Source organism: Eublepharis macularius, chromosome 4, assembly GCF_028583425.1.
Source record: "Eublepharis macularius isolate TG4126 chromosome 4, MPM_Emac_v1.0, whole genome shotgun sequence".
In the NCBI taxonomy this organism is placed as follows: domain Eukaryota; kingdom Metazoa; phylum Chordata; class Lepidosauria; order Squamata; family Eublepharidae; genus Eublepharis; species Eublepharis macularius.
In genome coordinates this window covers 97,797,396-97,818,834 of record NC_072793.1, presented here as the reverse complement: position 1 = coordinate 97,818,834, position 21,439 = coordinate 97,797,396, and the positions used below count along the sequence as shown (strand labels likewise).

General features: G+C 45.9%; 1 protein-coding gene across 1 annotated transcript in view; it reads left to right on the top strand.

The window, feature by feature from the left end:
• Window positions 1-21,439, top strand: part of CACNA2D2 (calcium voltage-gated channel auxiliary subunit alpha2delta 2) — a 935,072-nt gene that overhangs the window by 811,920 nt on the left and 101,713 nt on the right. The window contains exon 13 of the mRNA XM_054977462.1: window positions 10,619-10,697. Coding sequence (XP_054833437.1) covers window positions 10,619-10,697 — 79 coding nt within the window. The remainder of the gene's footprint in view (window positions 1-10,618; window positions 10,698-21,439) is intronic.

Here is a 21,439-nt window from a genome sequence, read left to right as displayed (position 1 = left end):
CATGATTCATACAGTGTTGGAATCCAAAGCAGAGCCCCCATCAATGTAACCCTTAGCAATGGGACTCCTCCGTAGTATTTCAGTGACTTATTAGTGCATCCATACAGAGATTTTGCTCTATAGGGGGTTTTTGGAGCAACCACATGGTGCCATAACAACAACAACTGTGTTTATATACTGCTCTTCTAGACAGATCAATGCCTCAGCCAGAGCAATGAACAAGTTTGTGTTATTATTATCCCCGCAATACAGCTGGGGAGCTGGGGCTGAAAGGAGTGGCTTGCCCAAGGCCACCTACTGAGCTCATGGCAGTAGTGGGATTTGAACCAGTAGAGTGCTGATTCACAGCCAAACCACTTAACCACTGTGCTACAGCACATCCCGTAATCATCCATTTGCAGCACATAACTGAGGAGGGGGGTGGGTGAAAGCACACTGGAAGCCGACTAGGAGATACGTCGGCATAGCCCAGACTTACATTGGTGTAACCTCACCCCTATGATGGGTCAGTGACCCAGCACCACTCCACCTGGGGCCCCCACCAGTGTCCCAGTGGCTGGGCAGGTATAACTGGGGCATAAGTCCCTGTGCCGGTGGGCCAGGGAGTGGGCTGGAGGTGGGGCATGAGTTAGTCAGTACCCTAAGCCATTTTGGACACAAAAATGCCCCCAGCAGCAACAGAAAGTTACGCCATGAAAAATGATGGCATAGTCCATAGGCACCCATTGCACAGGAAAAATCGATCTCCCTGCACCTAGCCCCACCCAAGTGACCTGGCGGAGCATAGGATGCTGACTATCGCAGGGTCAATTCTGCTTGTGCCCGCGTGGTGGCTGAGCCCCCTCCCCCACACCCCATCAGCTCCCCGGGCACCCTACATAACCTCTGGCCAGGACACCCATGAGCCCAGGTAAGTGGGGAGGTGGCTGGAGGCTTTGCCCAAGAGGCCCCTGCAGTGGCCTGAGCTCCTTGCAGAGATCCTGAACACCCGCCCAGTCCAGGCGGAAATGCTCCAGGCAGATGCTGTTTGGGATCTGGAGGGTACAGATGCACTCCAAGTATCACCAGGCCTGGCACCTCCTCTGGCACTGAAGCGTCACCCAAACATACAGTGCTGGAAGGAGGTGGAGCAGGTGCCACCTCAGAAACAGGGGCAACAGGAATGGGCACCAGGTGAGGTCTTCCTGCACAGGGGCTGTGGAGGAACAGCAGCATTAGTGGGGGAGCAGGGGGAAGGGTGGCCCACATCCCACCCAGCTCAGAACCTATCACTTACCCCAATCCCCCTGGCCAGCAACCTGAGGCCCGAAAGTGGCTTCCAGCTACTCAGTGTCCATCCTATGGTTTGCCAGCCAGGAGTGGGGGTGTATGTCAGGGCTTTCCTATGCTGCGCAGCCTCACCTCCACATCTGTCTGTTTGGGAGTAGCATGGCCATGGAGAGCTCTGGAGGGAGTGGCAGCCTGCAGCAGCTAAACTGAATCAAGACTGAGAAGGTGCTCCTGTATGGCCTGATGGTGGAACACGCCAGCATTGCCTTCACCACTGCCTGAGGTGCCTTGACCACCAGTCACCACTGAGCCTTTGGCACGTGATGGCTAAGTAAGTGTCAGCCCTGGGGCATGCCACGCAGATGGAGCTGTCCTCCATGAAGCTATGGAATGATTTTCTTGGGCCAGCTCTGAAGCGTGTGTGCACCATCATGTCTGAGGGCACCCCGTACAAGTGGGCAGTTCAGGAGGGTTTGCCTGGGGCAGAAACAGTCATGCATGCGATGATCCATCCTGTCATGGTGAGCAGCCTTGGCATCAAGGTCCTGACGGCCAAGAGAGAAGCACAGGCCAAGGGGAACAGGGCCTGGGGACAGGGCTTGGCCCCCCTCACAGGCCACTAGCACCCTCGCTTCTTTTGTGCAAGTGAAACCACTCCAGAGCTGTTAGGTGCCATGGGCAAGGAGGCTATGGGGGCAGGGGGGCTGGAGGAGATGAAGCTGGCTGATGTGGTAGACAATCCTGTCACTGGGGGAGCAAACACAGTAAGAGATGAAAGTTAGGGGGCAGGAGAGGCATGGCCCAGACATTCAACCCAAGCCCCCAGTTTCTCCCACATGGGCCTGCATGCTGTTGATCTCCACTGAAGTCATCTGCTGACTGTCACATGTGCGGGTCAGGCATGCATTGAGTAGTTGCTTAAGCAGCTCCAGGCTGTGGCTCATGGCTCTCTGCCAGTCCCCCCTCCCATCCCACTGCCTGTAGGAGCAGCCTGGGGCACACCGTAAGATTGCTCCCGGTGATGTGGACATGCAGCTTGCCCCACAGCAAGGCATGGCCTCCTCTTTGTCCACAGAGGAGTCACACCCACCAGCCGCTCCCATGGCGAGCTCCAGGGCCCCCCCAGTAGGTCTCTCCCATGTGGCATGGCAATTGTCACATGCCCCCCTCACTATAGTCTGCACCTCCAAGAGGGGGTCATATGCCCCGCCTGCTGCTTGGCTAGGCAGCTCCCCCCACCCGCACACCTCCATGTGGGTGCCATGACCATGAGGGCAGGTGATCCCCAGCTGCCTTCTCTCTGGCAGGAGGGAAGGAGGTGTCAATGGGTAGTGGGGATCAAGACCCAGGCATTGGCTGTGCCTTTGCTTCTCACTCATGAGACTGTTGGAGGATGCTGGCTGGGTAGTCAGAGGAACAGCAGCACGTGCACTCCCGGCTGCAGCCTTGCCACACCTTGCTGGGCTCAGCCACTGGCCATTTTCACACTGTTTACTGACCACAGAACATAGCACCAAGTTTCCAGAATGACATCATCTTCCTGGTGCTATTTTGCATGAGAACTACCATTCTGGCACTGAGGAAACTACTGTTCTCGCACGAAATTGTGCCAGGAAGACGGTGTCGTTCTAGGTGCTCGGCGTGATGTTCCGTGGCTGGTAAGCAGTGTGAAAACAACCACTGGTATAGCTCTCCCACAAAAGTCCTTGGGGTGGATGAGCAGCAGTGCAGGAATGCTGGACTGTGGCCAGCGGCAGCACTGCAAGCCTCAGAATTGCCCTGTTAATGTGTTTTCTTCTGTGATTTTTTTGGAACAATCAGTCAAAAGATCACAGCATTGTTATATACTGTGCGGATGGTGTATATTTTTGCTGGTGCTGCCCATATTAGCACCATTTTCCTTGCCTCCCCCCTGCCTTTTATTGATGCCATTTCCCCACCACCATAGGGCTTTGGAGGGCTTTTTTAAAAAATGGTATTTGACATATTGCTATAATATTATAATGTTATAACCATCAGTCTACTAGCATCTCTGAATTTCCAACTTTCATTTAAGGAAAAGTAAATCTTTTTAAAAAAAATTAAAGACATTTTATTTAAAAAGAAAAGATGAAGAAAGTGCATAATAAAACACTACATTAGAGATTAAATTGAGATTTATACAGTCTTATATAAGCAATCTTATACAATCTTATATAAACAATACATTTGAAATTAGTTTAAGAGTTATACAGCTCTGCATTTGAGATTATGTTGAACTAGTAAAGAATACATTCAAAATTTGCCATAACTAAACAGAATTATGTAACAGTCTCTAGTAGAGATAGGCACAGAATGAAAAAACAAACCTCTCAGTTCATGGTTCGTTAATTTCCACAGAACACAAACTTAAAGAACTCACCTGATTTCCAAACCGGTTTGAGGTTTGGGGGGGCAGGACAGCCCCCTTCATGCTCAGAGAGCCCAAACTCCCAGGGAGTTTTCAGTAGGCTCTCCTCCAGCCACCCTCCAAGTTTCATGAAGATTGCAATACTGATCTCCAAGTTATAGAGCCCCAAAGCTGGGGGGTGGGGGTGAAAAGCTAGGACTAGGATGGTGGGGGGGAGAAAGGAAAAAAGCACACTTTTCCAAAAAACCTCCCCAGTCTCCAGTCAGTAAGAAAAACAAGAAAGCAAGAGAAAAAAAGGCTTTTAAGCCCCTTTTCCAGCAGCCAGAAGTGCAGGCCAAAGATCCAAGATCCAAGATCCAAGATCCAAGATCCAAGATCCAAGATCCAATCCCAATCCCAATCCCAAACGCAAACGCAAACGCAAACGCAAACGCAAACGCAAACGCAAACGCAAACGCAAACGCAAACCCAAACCCAAACCCAAACCCAAACCCAAACCCAAACCCAAACCCAAACCCAAACCCAAACCCAAACCCAAACCCAAACCCAAACCCAAACCCAAACCCAAACCCAAACCCAACACTACAGCCAGCCACCAAGCTCTCCTCCCTCTCCCACTCTAGAGAAACTGAAACCAGGATTCACACAGCTTCCCCTATTTATGGAAAAAGCCAAGAGATTGAACAACACAGGAGCACTCTGGTTGGCAGAAAAACCTGCCTAACATGGTTTTGGAAGGAAGAGATTGGTGTTACCATGGCTGCTGAAGGCCCATCTCCTCAGTTGCCTTGGAGATTCTAACCCTCCTCCCCTTTTCCTGGCTGGATAGGCCAGAGTGAAAGCTCTCTAGTTGGCAGCGACAGCTGCCAATCAAGCCTGGAGGCCTCAGCTTGGAGGCAAGCTAAAGACTGCCACCGTTGCCTGGGTGAGGGAGTGTTTGGTGCCAAAAGTGTCCGAACCAGTAATGGAACAGTAAGAAAAGTTTGTTTGGTTCGGAAAAACGCAGTCCCACAGAACGCATGGTTCTTTGACTACGAACCAGCTGTTCCGTACGGAATTTTGTTCCATTGTTCGTTTTGTGCCCATCTTTAGTCTTTTTCAGTGGGGAAGTATGCCTTTCCCTTTTTAGCTCTATAAGTAAAGGAACTAGAGACTTATTTTTTAAAATGACACCTGGGAATTCAGAGAACTAGAAAATAGATCATTATAATACTACAGCAATATATCAAGTACCATTTTTTTAAAATCCTGAAAAAGCACTCTGGTAGCATGGAAGGGGTATGATGGTCATAGGAGGCCAAGGCAAAGAAGGCACAGGGAAAACAACCATATGAATACTGCTTTGCTACATTTGCATCTCTGCATTTGCACTGACAATGAAAACTTCATAAAGAATAATTGCTGTGTGGAAACAGTCTAAGACTCCATAATCGTGTGTGCTATTCATGATGAAAACTGCTCCAGCTTCTCCAGGAGATGTTGCTATTGATGAATTACAAGATCAGTTACTAAGCAAGTCCTGTTTTCTTTGGAGTTTGCTTCTACTGAGCCTTGTTTTGTTTTTCCTGGCAGTTCAAAGCTCTGTGGCTCAACATTTAGTAGCAGATATTAAGAATACAATTATTATTTGCAGTTTGCAGGGGAAAGCTAATTTTCTACCTCCCCTTGTATCCCAAAAGGTTTGCTCTGAGTAGCTGACTAGAGACCAGAGTCTTGACCTACTTAACAGATGCAGAGAGAGAAACTTCGTTCTCTATAAATTTGCAGGAAAGATTTGAGGGAGATCACAGCAGGGCTCATTTCGAGGGGGAACGTGCAGGAACGCAGTTCCAGCAGTTCCCCAAAGAGGTCACATGACAGGTGGCCCCGCCCACTTGACTCTCGGCCATTTTGGGCCCATTTAAGCCTGGATTGGGGCTGAAACAGCCCAGATCAGATCTCTAACGGGTGGTGAATCACTCTCCCACTCAGCAGCGGCCCAATCCTGACCATTTTGGGCCCCTTTTCAGCCATTTTCAGCCCCTTTTGCCATTTTGGGCCCAATTTTGGCCCTGAATAGCCAGGATTGGGTCCAAAACAACCAGGATAGGTGATGTCAGGGGGGGTGGCATAAGCGAATCAGTTACGCTAATGACACACTTCCGGTGATAGCAAGGGGTGTGATGTATGCTAATGAGTTATGCTAATGAGTTCCTCCAGCTCTTTTTCTACGAAATGTCCCCTGGATCACAGTATAATGGGGACTAGGCGCAGCAAGGCGTTCCCTCACCAGAAGGTTTGAATCCAGTTTTCCCTTCATTCACTACAAGCCTAAATTTAAGACTTAAAGATTGAGGCCTAAACCAAATGTATTGCAGTCAATATAATTTTGCACAGTCAGTAAAAAAAATATGCTTGTAATATTTTCTAAAACCATGTGCATTTTATACTCTCAAAGCGCGCCATTTTACCCTGTTAAAAAGTCAAGTTTGGTTTGTTACTGTTGATTTAAAAGACGCATATTTTCATGTTCCAATAAATGTTCACTAAAGAAAATTCCTTTGCTTTCAGTGTGATTCCGAGAACTACCAACACAAGGTTCTTCCTTTTGGCCTCTTCTCTGCTCCTCGTATCTTTATAAAAATCATGGCAGTAATAGTAAGCCTTCTCGAGGAAAAAGAGTGTACCATTTTTCCATATCTCAACAATTGGCTTCTGGGGGCCACACCAGAGAATCCCTGTCCCAGCACATATCTCTGGTTCTTACCATCCTCCACCAGCTGGGCCTGAAGGTCATTGTGGAGAAGTCATCCCTGGTTCCCCAACAAAAGGTGATATTTGTGGGGGTAGTCTTAGACCTCCCACCAGCCCTTGCCTTCTCTACCTTGGAAAGGATAGGGAAATTTCTCCTCACTGTGAACAAGGTCTTTTCATACCAGCACCAAAGTGCAAAACAAATTCAAAGACTGTTAGGTTTTATGGCCTCTCTAACTCTGATATTTCCATTTGCTGGGCTGAGGCTTCATCCCCTGCAGAACTGGTTCATCAGAGTGTTCCATGCCGCCAGAACCTGTACAAGCAGTTCTCTATCCCAAGGCTCATCCACAGGTACCTGAAGTGGTGGAACAACACACAGAACTTCTTAGTGGGGATTCCCTTCAACTCCTCCCTGGATCGCATCTTGATCTACACAGATGCCTCTCTGTCAGGATGGGGGGGGCTTGTTTTTGAGACCACCCAAGTAAAGGGAGCATGTTCTTCTCAAGAATCATCTATGCACATCAATCTCCTCAAGCTCAGGGCAATAAGGTATGTTCTGAAGGCTCTGGTTTGCCTAGTAGAAAGCAAGGATATTCAGATATGCACGGACAATATAACTGCCATGCGTTACTTGAACAGACAGGGGGACACAGCTTCCCTGGCTCTGTCCTGAGAATCCTCAGTGATATGGGAATGGGCTATCTAGTATCAAATCACTCTCTTTGCCATACACATACTGGGCAAGGACAATGTCCTGGTAGATGCACTAAGTTGGTCCAAATCTCAGAACCATGAATGGTCCATCCTCATGGACTTCCTCCACCCTGTTTTTGCAGTGTGGGGATCTGTTTGCCACAGATCTCAACAGGAGATGTGCTTGATATTGCTCATGGGCAGAAAGGGGGAAGTCCTCTCTCAGGGATGCCTTTTAGATCCCTTGATTGGGAACCCTTCCTGTATGCATTCCCCTCTCTTCCTCTTATGACGTTGACACGCAGCAAGATGATGAGGGAAGGTTCCTCAGCGATCTTAATAGCACCTTACTCTCCAAGGCAAGCCCCGTTTGCCACTCTATTCCAAATGCTGCATTTTCCCCTATCATCACACCTGCTACAGGATGATGTGGTTCTCCACCACAACCTGGGCACTCTGAAATGACAGCCTGGTTCATATCCCTCCTGGACTGATTTTTTCCTCTCCAGTCCAGAAGATCCTGTTGGAAGCTAGGAAACCATCCACCAGGAAATGGAAGCCAAATATGTAGCCAAATGGAAAAGATTTTCTCTTTGGGCCACAGGCAACAACTTGAACCCAGTTTCGGCCTCATTACCATCTGTTTTGCACTATTTGGTCCAGCTAACAGATCAAGATTTGACTAATTCTCCATTGAAGTCCACCTAGCAGCCATTTTGGCCTACCATGATGATACAAACGAAAGATCTCTCTTTGCCCAACCACAATGCAAGTCCTTCCTCAGAGGTTTAGCAACCCTTTATCCTCCAGCATCTAGGCCAATTCCCCAGTGGATTCTCTCCTTAGTTCTCACTTCACTCATGCATAAACCTTTCAAGCCCCTAGCTACATGCTCCCTTAAGGTTTTAACAGCTAAAACTGCCTTTCTGGTGGCTATAACCTTGGCTACGAGGGTGAGTGAATTGCAAGCCCTGAGACATGATCCTCCGTTCATTAAGATATTCGCTGATAAGGCTGTCCTCCGTTGTCCTCTCATTTTTCCTTTCTTGGCAGCTAAACAGAATTTAAATCTGAAAGATCAGCTGCCTTTGTCAAATCTGAAATGTAACCAAATGTTTTTACTTTGGTTAAACAAATCCTGACTTATGTGGTCACTAATTACACTGGAAAATCAGGGTTATACTTACCTGTAACTGGTGTACATCAAGTGTTCTTCTGTGCAGGCTTCCATCCCTCCCTTCTTCCCTGCTTTCATTCTATACCAGCCGCTTAGACAACTGAGGGAGGGAGTTGCTCGCCCCACCTTTTATAGCCGTGCCTAGGGGAAAGCACACAAAAAGGCTCAGCAAGCAACTTGCACCTATAGGAGCTTTGGGACAGTTGTGGCTGGTCTGCACATGTGTAGTTCCCATGAGTGCCTGCAACCAAACATTTCATATTTGACAAAGGCAGCTGATCTTTCAGATTTAAATTCTGTTTGGTTGCAAAGAAATGAAAAATGAGATTCACAAGATTTCTGCTGCCTGCCAGGAAACTCTCAATTGGTCACCAAAGGATAAGTCAGAAGTCATTCCCTATTCACATTCCAGAGCAGCATTTTTCTCATTCTGAAGGCCCAACCTTTGACTCTGACAGGCCTGATGTTACACAAAATGACTGTACTTACAAATAGTAAAAAATATGCAGAACAGTGTGTATGTTCCTGTTGCACTGTGTTGGCATGAATATACCATGGGGAAGCATGAACTACAGCAGGACGAAGGACAAGTGAAGTCATAATGTGCCTGTGGTTCAGGTGCTTTTACTGTGGTGAGCTTTTCCAGGTAGAATCTGTGCATAAGCCAGTGAGGGGTGGAAGACAGCATCAACCTGCCCAGCTCTTTGCACAGAGAACATTATAAATGAGTCAAGAAACATGACCAAATAGCTAAGGAACCAGCTGTCTGACCTGCATCAGCTCAGTCACGGGGCAGGGGGAAGTGGCTAACTCATGCTTTATTGCTAGATTCCGCCTCATTTGATGTGAGCTATTTAGACAGTTGATCTTCCTGCCTGTCTGCTCCTGTACTGAGCCACTGCCCCTTTAATGGGGCGTCTAACATGCTGGCACTGTCTTTATTACCTGCACTGACCTTGAAGTGCCAGAAAAGGAAGTGGACAGAACTTCCTCTCAAACTTTTCACAAACTATTGCAACAGGAAAGAATGGGCATTTGCCGACACTGATGGAGTAATTGTATTTGGAAAGCGTCCAGCAGAATTTATATGGAAAAATTAGACTGCTGGGTGGAAATACTCAAGTAGTTGAACTCCAAATGGAGTTATGAACATCTCTTTTCTCCCTTATTTTTTTTATTTATTTATTTATTTATTTATTTATTTATTTATTTATTTATTTATTTATTTATTTTATTCAGTTTATACCCCGCTCCTCTCGCAAGCAGGCTCAGGGTGGTTTCCAACAAGATACACTGTTAAAAATGCAATAAAAACATTATAGCCACATTGATCTAAATAGCATGAAAAGGTCCAGACATCACCAAGCAAATCAGGCTACTGTAAAGTCACTATAAACCACAGGCACCGCTATGATGTAAAAGAGAAAAAAAAGATGGTCAGGGAGAAGTAACTCTCTGATATCTTCCACCAGGTATGTTCATGTTAAATTGGATCAGGGATTCCAGAATTAAGAAACAGGATCAAGATATCTCCTTTTTAATAAAATTAAATAAATAAATACATTCTTTTTAAACAAAAACAAAAAAGAGAGAGATCTCCTTTCTATTCCTATGAGATCCAGAACAGTCAAGGAAAGTGAAGTGCGAACACCATACATCAAAGAAGAAAATAGGTTTTGTGGCTTATGAAACGTTTGTTTTCTTTTGCTAGCACTTTAGAGGAATTCTACTGCTATCCACAAGCTATGCCAGTTGCCAGAAAACACAGAGGGTGATTCCACACATCCCGGCATAGCGCTATACTTGCTCAACGAGGGCATCTTCCTGGCACGATTTCTGACGTCATTATGCCTCGAGAGCGGCATCGTGGTGCAATGATGTCAGAAATCACTCCAGGAAGACCCACGTTGCGCGAGTATAGCGCTATGCCGGGATGTGCAGAATCGCCCAAAGAATTCCAGGCTGCTTCCTTGTGCACAGAAAGCCACTTTTGCACAGATCTAGATAGACTATTTCTAAATGCTTCAAAAAATAAACACCCTTTTTTGGTACATGGCAGGAAGCTGACAAGGCAGTTACCACATGTCCAGTGGGCATGCAAACAGGGCCTCGGTAACCATCATCACACTTAACTATAGAATAACATTTAGCTCCCCAGAACTACTGTGGGTCCTTTGAATGAGCACCTTTGTGGGTTACTTTTATATGAGCTTGCATTTCAATAAAGCAATTTATTTTTGTTCCAGTAAGTGTCGATGAATCTTCTACCAGGAGGAGTGATCCAGATTTCAGTAATTAGCTTGCAGTCTCTCTTCCCTATATTAAAAGAAGCCCTCTGTACTTTTTTGCAGGTACGAGTATTCACCTTTTCAGTTGGACAACATAATTATGATGTCACTCCCCTCCAGTGGATGGCTTGTGCTAACAAAGGTAGGGTGAGTGACTCAAAGGCAAAATTTCCTCTAACTAGCCTGCCAAATAAAATGGGAGTGGGCTGGGGGTTCTCTACTGACAAAAAAGGGAAGCTAACTTTTAATTTCCAGAGACGAAATTAGAGGTAAGTGATTTACTTCTGTGAGCCAGTGGGTTACAGTTATTGTTCACAGATTAGTTATATATAATTAGCACAATTTCTGTGACATTCTTATGACAATAATGAATTCCAGGCAATGAGATAGTCTTATGATGGAACTAGTCATCTCAAATGTTAAAAAATCCCTTCCTTCAAAATCAAGAAATGGGCTTAGAATTTTGACGTTGGTTGGTGCTATCTGGTTTTCGAGCAGATTACTGCAACAAAAAGAACTGGAAGATTATCTGATTTTTAAACATAGTCCAATAGAAATATAGGAAAAATATAGCCACAAGCATCCATTGGGTTTATCTTGAGGACACATGAAAAACACTTTCAAAAAGCTGCACACAGCACAGCATAAGATTTCCTGTATACAACCCCTTCACACAGAGCATTTGCAAACCAGTAGTTGACAGTAGACATGGGCACGAACCAAAAAAATTTAACGAACCAGCGGTTCGCAGTTCGGTGACGATGACGATCCCAGATCGCGAACCGCAACCAACATTTTCCGTTGCCAAACCGGTTCGTGGTTCGCGGTTCGTTGGGTGTGGAACGGCCCCTGTGGCACTTACAGAGCCCATATTCCCGGGGAGTCTTTTGCAGGCTCTCCTACAGCCATCACTGAAGTTTGGACAAGATTGCAAAAGGGATCTTGGAGTTACACCCTCTCCAATCCAAGACCCCCAGGAAACTCCCACTTGATACAATTAGAGCCACCAGTTGACGTTAGCCCAGTGTACAAAAGTTGGATGTTGACAGCGGCCGCCAGGCCTGGCGGGCACGGAGAGGCACGGATAATAAGAATCATTTGGTGAGCCCTCAGCCCAGGTGCCCAGCGAGCTTGGCCCCAGGGCCTGGAAACAGCCCTGGCACCAGAGGGAGGGAGGGACTAGAGTCCTAGCCCACCACTCCCACAGACCTGACCCGATCAGGTAGTGATCAATAATCAATGTGAGCCCTCAGCCGAGATGCCCACTGAGCTTGGCCCCAGAGCCAGGCAGCAGCCCTGGAACCAGAGAGATCCCTATCCCCCAAATACAAGCTGAATTAGTCTCTCTCCCCAAAAGCTAGCAAGTGGCAAGCAAGAGCTCTGTCCCACTTCACTGCTCGCTGAAAGTGAAGCCCAGCCTGGGAGCCCATGGCTATTTATAAGCACAGGTCCCATTGAGCAACGCAGGAGGTCTGTGTTTGGCCGTCAGAGCTGCCTATCAGGGTTTGCAGGGATAAGATTGGAGTGCCCATGGCTACAGGACACCCCCTTCCCCTTCCCTCCCCTGGGTGTTTTCTCCCTATTTGTAACCGCTTTGCAGCTCCGTGGTTGGAAGGAAGACCTGTCGATCAAGGTAAGCTGGGCTTCCATTCGAGTTTCCAGGGCGACAGAAGGAGCGCAGACAGAGTTCAGGCATTCCCCTGGTTCCGTTGCCAGGGGAAATAATTGCTGGCGCCTGAGTGTCTGGCTTCCCGAACTGCAGCTGACCGCACCGAACCGGGCCTCTTCCAAACGCTGGTTCGTTGGCTGTGGACAATCATGAGCCGCCGGATCACGATCGCGTGATCGCCATTTTCGTGGGTTTTTGAAGTTGGTAATGCGGTTCGTGCCCATCTCTAGTTGACAGCATGCTAGCAATTTATAGAGAAGCAAGTCAAGTGTGCAGATATTGCATGCAAAGGGGCTTGGTGCATGCAGTAAGGACTCTTCAGGCGAATTACTGGGCCCATGAAACTCTATACAGGTCATTGCTTTTCACACATCCCAAATCTTTTATATATTAGACCTGAGGGTCTCAGTTTCCAAGTTCCATGCTCCATTCCAGCTGTAGCTGCATATACATGCTTTGCAAGAAGGTCCCAGGTTCCGTTCCCTGGTATGTCCACTTGAAAGAGTTCAGTCAGCATTGGAAAAATGTTTCCTCTGTCTGACACTGGCTGTGACTAGTCAGAACAGGCAGCGCTGGATCCAGGGTTGCCCACGCCCGGGGCAACACTTGGCTTATTGCCTCGTGCGCACGCTCCCCGCGCTGTATGATGACGTCACTTTGGTGATGTCATCACACAGGGCGGATGGAGGCAGCGTGTGGGGCTGAGAAGCCACCCGCCCCATTCACCTCCTCGCAGGCGAATGGCGCGGGCGGCCTCGCAGCCCCCCACGCTGCTTTCGCCTGCCCCACAGGACAGGGGGCGGCTGGCTTGCACCCCCTGTCCTCCAGGGCAGGCAAAAGCAGTGCGGGAGCCTGCAAGGCTGCCCACGGTATTCGCCTCCCTGCAGGACAGGGGGCGGCCAGCTTGCTGTGCACCCCCTGCCCTGCAGGGCAGGCAAAAGGCAGGGCGGGAGTTGCGAGGCTGCCTGCACTGCCGCCTGCACGCTCCAGCAGCTGGGAGCTGCTCCCGGCGCCCCCTCCCTGGTGGCGCCGGGGGCAGACTACCTCCCCTGCCCCCCCGTAGATCCGGCCCTGAGAACAGGCCATACAGAAATAGATGAACAGCGATCTGATTTGGCATGAGCCAGTATTATATTGTCACACATTATCCATTGTGTCATAATGCATGTTTGGATGTACATCCAATTGAAAATAAAGCAGTGTATGTAAATAGCACTCATCCAAAAGCACTTTATTTAATTGTTCAATTGATCTTTAACCTGTGTCTTTGGCTCTGGTAATTTGATATCTAGCCCCACTCGACAATCTTCTCAGAACACTTTAAGATGGGGAGGAGCAAAAACTGGGGGGGGGGGAATCCTGAATTTTAAGGATTTAATAATAGAACTCTGAATTTTGCTTTCAGCAAAAAATATATATTTGAGCACTTCTGTTTATCTAGAAGTCACCTTACATCAAAATACTATTTAGCTGGAAAAATTCCTAATGAGCTCTAATTTTAGAATGTGAGGAGATCTTGGGGTGGAAACGCTGGCCTTTTCCACACAGCAATATCTCCCTATGGAATGCAGAACAGTAACAACAGGACTTCCAGATGACCGTTTTTCCTGCCTTTTCCCTGTCTTAGTACCCGTGGCTGCCATCCCCCTCGCACACACTTTGGGAGGGAGCTCTCTCAAGGAATTTCTTTTAAACCAGGATTTTAAAAAACTGATTTTAAAAAATTTAAACTGATAATCCAATAGCCAGGTTTTTAAAAAAAAAAGAAAAAAGAAAAACCTAACCTCTCCTCAATGACAGGGGGAGGAAATGGCCACTACAGAGGCAGGAAAAATCGTTGCTGTGTGGGCAAGACCAGCAAGATCAGAAAAATCCAAACTTTCCCATCCACACAACAGCCAGACCAGCTTTGCTGTGAACTGTCCCAAAACATCACAATGAAGCTGGTTTGGGATAGATTGCCGAAAAGTCATGGAAAACCTGGGTGGTTCACAGAAGCACCACAATGCTGTAGGGAAGCAGAGAAAAACCCCACTTCGCAACAGCATTGAACCCAGGGCAAATTATTAGTGTGGAAATGGGCACCTTTGTTGATGCCGTCACCTTTGCTTGCTAAGGAGAACCCTCTGACTTCTGGGCGGGGTGGAAGTCAGTTGGCGATAGGCTGGCAGTAGATAGGCAGATAGTGAGTGACAAGAGGCTGGGATGGGATATCTCTGCCCACTACTGAGCCATATTATCTCGGGTTGCCTCATTACAGAGCTAGTCCTGCATGGCATGTGGCGAGGCAGCATTATGGATGGGGAATTTGTTAATGAGAATGAGATCCATGTGGTTGCACAAATGTCACTTTGTGTAGTAATTTAAATCAGCCCAGAGATAATGCACTATACATTTTATCTGCATAGTATACAAATGCAAGGCATGTATGCTAAATCTTTCATCTTTATCTAAAACAACTGAATAAAGGAGAAATTGAAATGCTATTATTAATACACTGCTGCTTACCATTTGCCAGTTTAATTTGTCCAGATTAATCATTTGCTGTTGGAATAGAAGTGCATGTATCTTTCCATCAGGAAGAAAAAATAGGTTCAGTCATTTATTTTAATTAGCCCTTTCTGTGCATGCAAGAGAGTAAAAGATTGCAGAAAGATTCCATGCAACCCCAAAGCTTGTGTACTGCTACATCAACAGATAGGATATCACTTCACCTATTTTAGTGGTTATGCTCTGAGATCCAACAGCTTATTCCACAGGTCTTTCATGCTGTCCTCCCCTCCCATTCACTGTGTTTGGTTCCTTTTGTTCATCACAGCCCATCTACTTTAATCTCACCTACCTCCCTGTGTATCTGAAGCCTCCTGCCTCTGCCTCTCATTTATCCGAGATTGCCCAGGTGCCCTTTTGTTCAGCAGCATGGGCTTTCCTTTCACACCTCCTGTATCTGTCAGCTGATGGCAGAGGCCTGTGAACTTTGGGCCTGGAGTAATCCATCTTCCCATTGTCCTGCTCCTGTGAGAATCTTTCTGGTCATTCATGCCTGAATCGCTGTTTGCTCTCCTTCATCGACTTTTACCCCTCACCCTTTTCAGCCTCATGTGAATGGCAACTTTAAATCAGCTGTAGATGTAGTAGCCAATTCTCATTGTGATTTATATTTTGCAGTCCTGTTCATATTTTGCAACAATGGCTCTTTTCTAATGACTTGTGTTTAATATTGCGACGTAGTTGTCATCATAAGATGCCTCAAGCAGGATTCTGAGGAGGAGGCATTGAAATATCATAAATAAACAAATCCCTGTTACATTGATTCGGGTACATGTTGCAGTGCATGCATGCTAGCAGCCATCATCAGACAGCATTATTTTTATATCCTTTGCATTCCACAAGAGATCCATGGGAAATATGGGAGACCTGGGGAAAACAAGACATAATATCCAACACTGGAAAAGACAATAATTCTAGTAAAAGTGGAAGGCAGTAGGAAAAGAGGAAGACCCAAAATGAGATGGCTGGAATCAATAAAAGAAGCCACGTCCACCAGTCTGCAAGATCTGAGCAAGGCCATTATGATAGGGCGTTTTTGAGGTCTTTCATTCATAGGGTCACCAGAAGTCAGAAGTGACCTGACGGCACATAACACACTCACACAATATCTAACATTCCACATGAAACACAGGCATTATGCAGGGCCTGCACATCTGGATCTTGTAATGTCAACTCATGACTGCTAAAAACCTCAAAGCATACCCTTACAAATCTAAAATGTGTTATCTCACAATCTTTTCTATCTGGCCGGTCCCATATGAATCTATTGCAGACACTGGTAGCACACAGAAGAAAAAAGACCAACTAGCTCTCTTGCCTGATCCCCTATAGCCAGTTTCATTTACCATAATGTATTAGTCAAGTGGCTGTTTCCAAGTTAAAGCTGTTAGAATGGAATCATATGGTCTCCTCTGTTACTTCTGTTTTGTTACTTCACTGTTCTTTCCAATATGCCATTAGCATTATTTAGGTGTCACTTGGGATTTGCATGGATTCATTGTCAAATTTTTAAACATCAACTGATTTTCAGAGTAAGAAATTTTGAGTCAAAGCTCCCTTCATAAGATACTTTGATCCTGTCACACACTCTCCACCTAACCTACCTCTCAGGGTTGTTGTGAGGATAATATGGAGACACGAAGAATGATATAAGCTGCTTTTTTGGGTTCCCACTGTGGAGATAGGAAGTATATAAATGAAGTAAATGAGATAATAAAGTATATAATATATATACATTATATACATTTATAATGAAGTATATAAATGAGAGCCAGTTTGGTGTAGTGGTTAAGAGCACGGGACTCTAATCTGGAGAACCAGGTTTGATTCCCCGCTCCCCCACTTGAAGCCAGCTGGGTGACCTTGGGTCAGTCACAGCTTCTAGGAGCTCTCTCAGCCCCACTCACAGGGTGTTTTGTTGTTGGGATAATAATAACATACTTTGTAAACTGCTCTGAGTGGCCATTAAGTTGTCCTGAAGGGTGGTATATAAATTGAATGTTATTAAATTAATAAATATTGATGAAGATGGGGGACAGAGTAAAGGTAAGTTGTTTAGTGAGTTTGAAGGAGAGAAGAACATAGGGAAAGGTGAGCATATGGAGGCTGCTGGGAGGAGGAGAAAAGGAAATAGTGTGGGAAAGTCGATACAAGGGAAAGAGAAATACCCCCTGCAACTTTTTGCAGATTCCCTCTACAACAGGGGTGGCCAAACTGCAGCTCAGGGGCCACATGTGCCTCTTCTGGACATATTGTGCTGCTCCCAGAGGTCTCCAAGTATTGCCATGGCCATACATTTTATTTTAGACTAGTTTATTTCCCTCCCTCCCTTTCTTCCTTTCTTTCCATGTCTTTTCCTCCCTTTTCCTTTTTTCCTTCCTTCATTCTTCCCATGTCTTTCATATTTTCAATAAAAATGTCGGGGTTGCCAGGTCTGACTCAGAAAATATCTGGGGACTTTTGGGGTGAAGCCAAGCAAGGATGGGACGTCACTTTTGTGATGTCACTTCCAAATCAAAGGTCAGGTAATGGCTCTTCCCAAGCTCCATCACTTCTAGCATACTGCACCAAAACCCCACCCCTTTCTGTGATGTCACTTTCAGGACACTCCCCCAAACCCACCTCCTCATCTGAAGTCACTTCAATGCATCATGCCTTGTGGCTCTCAAACATCTGTCATTTATTCTATGTGGCTCTTACATTAAGCAAGTTTGGCCACCCCTGCTCTACAACTCAACCAGCACCATCCAACTGGGCAACAAGGGAGAGGCTGCCAAGGGGAGACAGGTTAAGACAGGGGGGGCAGACAAAGGTAGATGAGAAGGACAGAAGGAAGCTGGAAAGGGGGGAGAGACTAGGGGGGCAAGGAAGGGAAATAGACATAGTGGCATAGGGGGAAATGAGATCCCCCCATAAGTCCTTGCAGGTCCCCACTTGTTCCAAGCTAATATTCTTTCAACATATCTATGTAGTTGCATTAATTAGCTCTAAGATTAGCTTGTAAAATCTTTGTAGTATTGGAGAGAAGGTAAGTGCTTATTAAAGGACCTGAATGGACTCATAGGCAGCAAGGTGCAGAAACCTAATCTAGGACTAAGGGCCACTAACTTCCAGATGGGGCCTGGAGCTCTGCTGGAATTACAACTGATTCAGATCACAGAGATCAATTCCCCTGTACAAAATGGCTGCTTTGGAGGGTGGACTCTTTGATGGCCTCTCCCCTTCCCAAACCCCACCCTTTCCCAGCCCTCCTCCCTCCATCATCAGGAATTTCTCAACCTGAAATTGGCAACCTTGTCATGACCTACATTACTGGCCAATTTTGATTATGTATGAGACAGACATTGTAAGGCACATTAAAAATTCTACTGAAACGATTCAGCATAGTAAAGTCAACAGCAGCAGCATCCTGAGGCCTTCTGCAGTGCCTGCTTGTCATCTGTAAAGATGGGATGCAAAGAGAAGGTTCCTAGGCCTTTGCTAGATTTTTGTCACAAACTCTTATCAGACATGTGTCTGCTGCCATTTTCTGGTCACTTCCTTACATGGTTTTTTTCCAGAACACATCAAGTTACATAATGTCAGAAGCAATCCTCAATCTCTGCTTGCGGCATTTTGTTGAATAGGCTTGGAGAGCTCTACACCAGAGGCACAACTGTTTCCTGCCTCAACTGTTTGCTTTGATTAATTAATTGGTAGTGAGGTTAATTAATTTGTACTGAGCCAGGGCTCACCAGGGTTTAGCCCCAGAAGCTGTTGCTCAGCTCCAAGACCTTTGAAGTAATCATAAAGAAGAGCAAGATTTTGAGCATGAAAGCTTATGCCACAGTCAATTTGTTCGTTTTTACAGGGCCACAGGAGGACTCAGTTTTTCTTGCAACAACTGACTCTTGCAGCTCCCACTCTGGAATCTACCCTTGTTCAGTGCAAGAAGAGCACCTCTCCCTCACCCCATCACAATCACAGCCAGCCTGCCCTCATCTGGCATTAGTCAGAAGGGCTTTCAAATTAGAGTGTGTGATGATTTTTTGTAGACATAAATCCCAACACTTTTATTTTTAAAACTTTGTCCTGGGATGCAAATTGGATGTTATTTGCAGATGCGCATGGTGAAATTCTGTAACCCCATTGGCCATTAATAGGAGGAAATCCTGGCTTAGGGTGCAGAATCCTAGATAAGTATTGTTATAATTTGATAAGGTAATTTGAATTTTAGGTATTTATATTATGAAAATGTTAGTAACCTACAATTTTAATGATTGCCTGGATATTTTATATTGTTGCCAAATATGCTTTTAGGACTGATTAATTTTATAAGTAAATTTTTTAAAGGTGGTAACTTGTGGAAATATGTACCTTTTAAATGTTTATTTTAAAATGGTGTGTGTCTTGCTGATGTGCAATCGTGTAATTTTTAACTGATTTTGAGAATGTGATGGCCTCTGGCTAATAAACTTTGTTGTTGTTGTTGTTGTTGTAACCCCATTCTGGCTGCTTTCCTCTCCATGAGGTTCCAGATATGTTGGACCCCTTACAAATACTACTCAAAATTAATGTCCTAAGGCCAATTGGGGTTTACATTACATACGTTTTTATGTAATCACTATTTTCTCTGCTTCTAAGAGTTCCTTTAAAAGGCAGAGATTTTGGCAACCATTTGAGCCAGCAAGATCCTTTTGCCTTTGTTTTGTTTTTTAAATTGGTAGATATCTGACCAACTGCAGTGTTCAGTTGCCTGGCTCCATTTTCTCAGTGACCTTTTGAAAACTTATTTATTACCCACCCCCTTAGAGGAAGGTTCTGTTCTCAGCTTTGCTGTCCCTGTGCCCTTTGTTCTGAAGGGCATTCAGAGGAGGAAGAGGAGAGCCTTTGTTTCAGGAGAGCTTTGTCGCCTCCTGCTGTTCTTCCCCCAGGCCTCCGCTTTTGACATCAAAGGTGTTTGGAGAGCAGCAGTGACATCACACAGAGGGAGGAGTTCTACTGAACTGAAGACGGTGGGAGCTTCTGAAACAAAGTAAAAAGAGTTTAGGCAGTCGCAGCAGGAGTGTGGCCTGCAGTTTGCTACTGCTTGCTGCCATTGTTAGTGTAGCAGCCAGAATAAGGAAGGAATAAAAGGAGCCCACTACTCCCTTGTTCTGTCCCAGTAAGGGAGTGGAATGCAGAAATGAGACAGATGTCACAAAGGAGCACGAGGTACAAATGTTAGCTTTGAGACAGGATGTTTTCTCTTGGATAAAGCAGCATGAATGGGGGTTGGAACTTTGAGACTGTTTTCCTTACTTACTTTCACATCAGTTTCAAATCAACAGGAGTCTCATGGCAACCTAAGTACTATCAAGTTTTTATTCCAGCATAAAGTTTTGTGGACTGGGGTCTTCTTTGTCAGATCTAAGTAGTGGGTCCCCACTGCTTGCATAAGGCTATGCTAGAATGAGAACCTGTAAGATGTTAAGGTGCTGCAAGATTTCTGATTTTTTTTTGCTGCAGCAGACCAACACAATTGCTACTCTGGAATTATAGCTGAGGCAAGTTCTCACTATTTCATGCTCTCAACTTTCCCGGCTGTGAGGAGGCTCCAGGGAATAGTTATAGGCAGAGCTTTTTTTCTAGAAAAAGAGGTGGTGGAACTCAGTGGTGGAACTCACAACCACACAACATCACTTTGGGTCAGCTGGAACAAGGGGGGAGTTTTTTAAAGTTTAAATTGCCCTTGGTGAAAATGGTCACATGGCCGGTGGCCCCGCCCCTGATCTCCAGACAAAGGGGAGTTTAGATTGCCCCCCCCCCCGCACCAGCAATCTAAACTCTCCTCTGTCTGGAGATTGGGGTGGGGGGCCACTGGCCATGTGACCATTTTCAAGAGGTGCCAGAACTCCCGTTCCACTGTGTTCCAGCTGAAAAAAAGCCCTGGTTATACGATTAGCTCCCTGGTGAGGAGTGTGTTTTTGTAATGTAAGAGTGTTTCTGTAATGTCTGTATACTTATATATACAGTGAGAAAAGAAGTAAAGATCTACACCCAAACAGACAGGTGTGGTCTTTAAAACAGCATTAGTTGACCTGTAGCAGAAGCATACCCTTGATCATGGCAGCTCTTCCTTGCCAGCAAAAGAGGCGGAATATTGTCTCCTACATTATACTGTCAAACAAACTTGTGTGTTTTCTAGCTAGTGGACATCGGCCATCCAAATTCTATGCAAAATCTATATAACAGTCTTAAAACATGGTAACCAGAGAAGAATGGTTACCAACTTCCCCAAGGCTGGATCTCACACCAGTCCAGACATGTTTAAAGGCTGAAATCATGTGTGATGGGCTGATCTTGTGGGCACTGTCTGCAATATCCTCCCCCTTCGCATTCAAGCCACGGGGATGGAAACTACTTGACTGAGAAAGAAGTTGTCACCTGTTGCTCTACAAGCCGTCTGATCACTTTTATCCATCTGACACTTTTAACCATCTGATTACTTTTTGGGGGTGAACCCCACCATTAAGACTCTTCAGTAGTGGTGATGATTGTATTAGAACCAAGAGAAGACCCCATTATTTTTAGGCAATACAGATTGGCTTTTTTATTGTTGTCTCTGTAGCAACATGTGAAAACACAGATTGGGGCAGCAAGGCTTAGAACAGCCTTTCTTTAGATTGTAAGGTCCTTGAGGCAGG